This window comes from Trichosurus vulpecula, chromosome 7 (genome assembly GCF_011100635.1).
Source record: "Trichosurus vulpecula isolate mTriVul1 chromosome 7, mTriVul1.pri, whole genome shotgun sequence".
NCBI lineage: Eukaryota > Metazoa > Chordata > Mammalia > Diprotodontia > Phalangeridae > Trichosurus > Trichosurus vulpecula.
Genome location: NC_050579.1, coordinates 239,329,983 through 239,337,123, shown reverse-complemented (window position 1 = coordinate 239,337,123; position 7,141 = coordinate 239,329,983). Strand labels below are relative to the sequence as shown.

Below are 7,141 nucleotides of genomic sequence, written 5' to 3'. Positions count from 1 at the left end.
TTAGTCTGAGTCTCAGATTAGGTATACACAGTTCATTGCCAAGTCCATGCTCTAAAGCAAGAGTTTTTAACATTTTTTGTGCCATTGACCCCTTTGGCAGTCTGGTGAAGGCTGTGAACTCTCCTTAGAATTGTGCCTTTGAATGCATATAATAATAATAAAAAAGAAAATGAAAATAAATGCATATAATATGATTACAAAATAAAACAATTATACTGAAAAAAGGATGTATTTTTTTTTTCCTCAACAAGTTCACAGACCTCCTGAAATCTATCCACAGGCCCCTTGGTGGTCCATGGACCCCAGGTTAAGAACCCCCTTCTTTAAGATTGTCCATCTTCATAGGACTTAAACACAGCTTGGGTTGTAGATGGCATAAAACTTTTAGAGTCCACAGTCATCTCCACACCTCACTGAGGCAGCAGACTGGGACATTAGCAGAAATGTTATCTATGCACCATTGCAAAATGTTAGAACAGGAAGGTTACTAAAAGCGGCCTTAAATGCTTAGGTATAGGAAAGATCCCTCATAAACAGAAGGCCATGTGAGAATACGACTGGATTCCTCTCTGAACTGTCCTAACAAAGAATATTCTGTGTAACATTGTCATCTTGCAAAAATGTCCATTAGATTGTAAGCTTCTTGAGGGAAGGGACTCTTTCCTTACTAAGTAGGTACTTAGTAAATGTTTATTGACTATTGACTATCCTTGATGTATTTTAATCAAACTCCACTGTAAAGTCCTGAAACGTTGCTATTAACATTATCCAGCTGGTCACTTGTAACATTTACCCCATGGAAATAACAGTTCCATGTAGTATTGTTTCACCTAAAATTGCATTTTCCATGGGGGAACCAACTAATGACAGCAGACAGGGTATGCCTACATGAATATCTTAGGCCATGGAGAGGCAGTGAAGTGCAAGGGAAAGACTTTAGGATGCAGAATTAGAAATCTTGGGTCTGTACTCTGGCAATGTCATTTACCTCTTAGATAAAGTCACATCAAGTCACTGTTCCAGTCCTCCTCAGTTTCTTCACTTCTAAAACGAGAGCCCTGTACTAGCTGACTTCTAAGACCTATAAATTCATGATGCAAAGGTGTTACTTTGTAATTTTTTTTAAAGCAGCAAACATAGAATGCACACAGTCCAAGCAAAGAGGTATTTAGAAGTCAGTTTATTGCTTAGAATAGGATGAATAGCTAATATCAATACTTTTGAAATAGAAAGCCTCTCATTTTCACTGAAAGGTTACTATTACACAATAGAATTAAGTCATGATAGGCATCATACTTTTGGGGGGGGCGCTTTAAATATATTGTTTGAATGGAGGAATCTACAATAAAAAAGAAACATTTATGTAGACTTGACATTATTTTTTAAAAATTAAATTTTACTTTTTTAATCCAGAAAAATCTATCCTCCCTGCCCCCATGAGATTGAAAGAAAAAGTTACACGTTTAATCAAGCAAAATAAATTTTTGAATTGACCATATCTAAAAGAAAATTATATATCTATGTACAGATATGTATGATACATATAAATATTACATATACATATATATGTCTCATTCTGTACTCTGAGACTTTCACCTCTCTATCACGAGGTGTCTAGCATGCTTCACCATTAGTCCTCTGGAACTTGTTGGTCACTATGCTAATTAGAATTCCTAAGTCTTTCAGAATGGTTTGCTTTTACCATATTGTGGTCATTGTATTAATTGTTCTCTGGTTCTGTTCACTTCACTCTGCATCAGTTTGTGCAAATCTTCCCAGGCTTCTCTGAAAATATCTTATATATAAATATTTTGGTATGTCCTTAAAGTTTATTTTGCTTAGCACTTGTCTCACTTGTCTCGTTTTCCTATTGAGTGAAATGCATTTCTGCACTCAACCGTGTGTGCTTGACATAATTTAAAATGATTTAAAAAACTGAATTTTGTTTTCAGATCTGTGTTCTTAGCTTCCCTTCTCCTTCTCCACTTCCCCCACCCCCCTGCACTGATACAGCAAGAGAAACAAATCTCCTGTTACAAACATGTATGGTCACGCAAAATAAATTCCTATATTTGTTGTGTTAAAAAAAAAAAAGGATCAATCTATACTCTGACTAACACGGTTTTTGAAAAAAAAGAAGTAATGTGATTTACTGGATGGACAAACTGGTCTTGGGTTCACAAAGACCTGGGTTCAAGTCCTGTCTCTGACAAATACTGGCCATGTGACCATGGGCAAGTCATTTAACATATCAGTGTCTCAAATGACATATTGCATGTCACAGAGCATGTGCTGACTTGCATTGCGAAAGGGAGGTCTTCCCTGGGCTCTCTCACTGGGGGTTCCCCACACCTATGAAATCATAAGTCTGTTAAAAAAACAAAACAATGCAAATTGAAACTCCAACAAAAATAACACCCCAAGCCTCAAACCTAAATGATTAAAGCAGGAAATGTCTTGCTGAGGCATGAATTTTTCAGTCATAGCATCTCCTGAACACACACATGGAGGTATTATGAGATCTATGTTGCTGGATTGATAGGGAGGGCCTTTGAAGCACTGAGGTGAGAAGATGACTAGACTGGAAGCTAGGATGCCAGGCTCTGTTACTAACTCATTTTGTGACCCTTTTAAGTTACTTCTTGTCTCAAAGATCCAGAGCTAGAAGAGCTTTTAGAGACTAGTCCAGGAGTGGGGAACCTGCGGCCTTAAGGCCACCCACATGTGGCCTTCTAGGTCCTTGGGTATGACCTTTTGACTGAGTCCACGTTTTACAGAACAAATCCTTTTATTAAGGGAGATTGTTCTGTGAAGTTTGGATTCAGTCAAAGGGCTGCACTTGAGGACCTAGAGGGCCACATGTGGCCTTGAGGCCACAGGCTCCCCACCTGCAGTCTAGTTCAACCTCCTCACTTTACAAATTAATAAGCTGAGTTCCAGGGATGTGAAGAGATCTGACCAGAAGTCACAAAAGTAGTAAGGATCTGAGAGGTAGGAGCCTCATTAGTAAAATTAAGGGGTTGGCCTGGATAAAATCATAGATGAAAAGAACTGAGAGGGAGGTTTCAGATCTTCCAGTCCAACTGCTTCATCTCACATTCAACAGATGAGGAAACTGAGGTCCAGGCGTTTAAGCGACAGATTGCTATTGTTGAGTCATTTTCAGTTTTGTCTGACTCTTTGAGACCCCGTTTGGGACTTTCTTGGTAGAGATTCCAGAATGGTTTGCACCATTTCCTTCTCCATCTCATTTCACAGATGAGGAAACTGAGGCAAACAGGGTGAAGTGACTTGCCCAGGGTCACACAGTAAGTGTTTGAGGCCAGATTTGAACTCACAAAGATGAGTCTTACTGACTCCAGGCCTGGCACTCTAACCACTGCACCACCTAGCTGCCCTAAGTGACAGAATCAAATGTAGAACCTAAATCTAGTGATTTCTGCTACCCCACCCTATCTCCTATGATCTCTAAGGTCACTTGCAATTAGAAAATGCCATCACATTTTATAAAAATTTAATCTAGAGATAACAATTTTCTGAAAAGTTCCATTTTCCCCAACTTTTTCTTATTGAAAAATTATCATTTTCTTTTATTGTGTCATTGCTTAAGTAAATAATATTTCAGTTCTAAAAACTATGTAGTTATAAAAGAGAAAGAACCAAATATAGAAAAGAAAAAAAATTAAGAATTTAAAAAATTAATATTGGGCAATTGTGAGAATATCTAGGCTAGTCTAGGATAGACATAAACTGCCTTGTTTTATTCTAAATTCAGCTCACTGGTTTATGTTGAAAAGTGAAAGGTTATTATATGGACTTACTGGGCAAAACCAGATTTTATAAATAATTACCTGTCAGGCTGTTCAAGATAGACAAACATACGCCAGACCAACAAAAACATGGATCTGTCATATTTCTGAGAGAAATGTGTGTTGAGTCTTCATTCTCTGGATTTCAAGTACATCAGGTAAAACAAAATGAAAAAAAAATCCCATACTTACATTTTCTGTCTCATTCATGCTTTTAAATGTAAAAAGTGGTGGTGGTAGGGGGAAAGGAGTGATAGATCTAGAAAAGGAATTTTGATGTGAAAAAAACAGCCCCTGAGAATTTTATTCTCTTTATAAGCCTGGCAGATTGAAACCAAATACAATAAATGCTGTCCTTTTAAAAGTTGGGATGTTTACTGCAAGCTTATAATTTTCCATGATTAGGGACGCCAAGAAAAATAAGAATGATGATAAAAAGAAAAGTTTAATCATACATTTCAACAAGCACAGATGGAACATCAAAGCCCTTTGGAAATCTTACTATATTATGTATCCTGCTTTTCAGCTCCTGACATTCAGATTTTTTCCAGAAGTAGCAACACTCAGCAGGTAAAGGAGAGTAAAGTGACAAGAAAATATGGAGCGATCTCATATGCAACTGTTATGGAATAGTTTAAGTATTTAGTCACAACAAGGCAACGATAAATGATTTTTTTTCTCACTTTTATTCATTCTTCACAAAGGTTTCTTAGAAGCATACAGAAATGATAAACACAGAATTGTGAAAAATACACAATTGAGGACAAATTTCCTCTTACCCAAGTTCTATGAGTATTGGTAACAAGTTCAATCAGAAAGAATTACAAGTGTTACAAACTGATAGGGAACCAACATTATTTTTTAAACATATAACAATAATTTTTAGTTTAGAAAGCATGTTAAGTGAAGGGTAAAATATAGAGCCACCGGTAGGAAATAGATAAATGGATAAAATCAAGCCCTCTGGATAGGCCTTTCAAGGCCTGTATCCCATACTTCTATCAATAATTTTCCTTCTCTAATGTCCTCCCGGCCTTGGTGAATCCTGAAATGGTACCATTTTCCAATCTTAGATTTGAGAGTGAGAATAAATGTTATAAAAGAGAAAACTAGGAAGAATGGCTGGAAGAAATGCAGGAGGGAAGGAAGGAGGCAGAGAAATTAAACCGTGGTGAGAGTAGAGAGACTGAGGGAAGAGAAATTAAGAGTCAGAAAGGGACAGGGCCAGATGGATGAGTAAGGTCTGAGCATTACTATTCCCAATATGGACATTCATTTTAAAGAAAGGAGATATCATAAATGAAAATCAAAAAGAAAAGTTGTTGTAGCTGTTTTTTTTTCTCTTCTTTTTGTCCCAAAGTTGGATTGCAAAATGTATCAATGAAAATATGCAGGCTCAACACACTCACTCACACACACACAGACACAGACACAGAGACACAGACACACAGACAGACAGACAGACAGACACACACACACACACCATGGTTCTTTAGACAGGGGAGCCCACAGCAGTAAATCTACGGCAAATTTCAAAATTGTGTGATTTGCATTCTTGTCCACCTACACACCGTCCCAAACATCCTGCCATTAATTAGCTCAATGATCCCTCTGGTAAACAAGAGTAATGATTGAGGGGGCTGGAAAAGGGCTGGAGTCAGCCTGCTGATAGTCACAACAAACCAGCAGGCCCTTAGCAGACGGAGAACTCAACCTGTACTTCTGCCCCATCTCCTCTCCACCGACTGGGCAAAAACAATCACCTCAATAGAATGTTGCCTTCCTGTTGCTGTAGACATATCCACGGCTGCATTAGCAGGCTAAGAAAGTCATTCCATTTCTGCGGTAGGCACTCTGTCAAAAGAGAAAGAAAAGCTGCAATGAATTATCACATCAGCTCCAACAAGGAAAAGGAGGCCAGGAGAGCAGAACGTCCTTCCTGTTTTGGAGACCATCCTGGCTGCAGTTTAAGAGTGGGCTTAATCTGAACATTTCTAGTGGGGAAGCCATAGGCAACTGCTTCGTCTATTAAAAAAAAAATCAGTGTGGTTAACAAGTGGTTAGTGCTTCTATTTCGGGCAAGCAGTAGATATGCAACAATATGACATCCCGCTTTGTTAATTGACTGGGCCTGGCTCTGTGGAAGGGATGTTGTGCTGAATCTGCTGGTCCTTTATAGGCATATGTTCTCTATTCACCATGCTTGAGAATCACTTCTAGCTCAAGTATGTTAATAGTCTATAAATCACTGACTCATTATAGTCTTCCCAAGGCTAATTTATAGGCCCAGCCCAAAGCTATGTAAACAGACACTAATCGAGTCCTCTTGCTTTCTCTCTTCCCACCCCCTGCCTCACCCCAAATAAAGTGGGCTCAGAGGAGCCCTGTACAGCAGGAGAAACTTTGATCTTTTATAAGATGATGGATTGTATATAGAGGGTAGGATTCAATCTTTTCATTAGAGGAAATGGAAACAATAGGTAGTAAATTCAAGCTTATGCAGAGACATAATAAATTCAAATTTAAAAAGACAAGTCAGCATTTTTTTTTCATTCTAGACTACAGTGAAATGTCACTTTTCCTTCAATTGATGATATAGAGAAAGAGAGGCACACCGTTCAGGTGACTGGTCTGAAATCACAGAATCAGACCTGGGGAGAGGCAGAATAAAAACCCAAGTCTTTGGAATTAAAACCCTACTGCAAACCATAATACAGAACATCCAAAAATTTAAATACGTAAAGTTATCAGTAAGACCTTTGGTGATTTTTATTATTTTTTTTTTGGCTTATGTGGCACTTTTGACGGAGAAGATGTAAATGATGGAAAATGAGTGCTACAGAATTGGACGTTAATGAACAAAAACAAATTAGAAACCTCTAGGGAACATCCTGAGGTCAGTAGATACCCAGGTGAACGATCTCATCCTCAACAGCTAGACTCCAGCTAAGACTCTCCAGGAAGAATTTATGTTTCAAATGATGACACTGAAGCGCTGCTGAATCTTTAATCATTAAAAATGACTGAACGATACAAAGTATGCTATGATGACCAAGGCAAGGATACTAGATTACTGGAATGTTACAGATTCATATCCTCAGATTTCAGTAAGGCAGTTGACAAAGTCTCTCATGATGCTCTGTTAGGCAAGGTGGGAAGATGTGGGCTGGATGTTGATATAGAATTCGTAGTCTGTTGAGTAGCTGATCCCAACAAAGAACATAGTGTAGCTGCTAAACCCCCCCAATGTGATCTTGGTCTGCATTACCAGAAAGAGTGTCCTGAATAAGTGAGGCAATAGTTTCAATGTGCCCTACCTCAGACAGACCACA

At 38.3% G+C, this 7,141-nt stretch overlaps 1 protein-coding gene across 2 annotated transcripts in view; it reads right to left on the bottom strand.

Annotated features, from left to right (window-relative positions):
• Positions 1–4,474: 4,474 nt before the first annotated feature.
• The window catches only part of SUPT3H (SPT3 homolog, SAGA and STAGA complex component), a 706,568-nt gene continuing 703,901 nt past the window's right edge, over positions 4,475–7,141 (bottom strand). For both annotated transcript variants that reach the window (XM_036767517.1, XM_036767518.1), the window contains exon 12: positions 4,475–5,663. In XM_036767517.1, the coding sequence (XP_036623412.1) occupies positions 5,622–5,663 (42 nt within the window). In that variant the 3' untranslated portion in view covers positions 4,475–5,621. The remainder of the gene's footprint in view (positions 5,664–7,141) is intronic.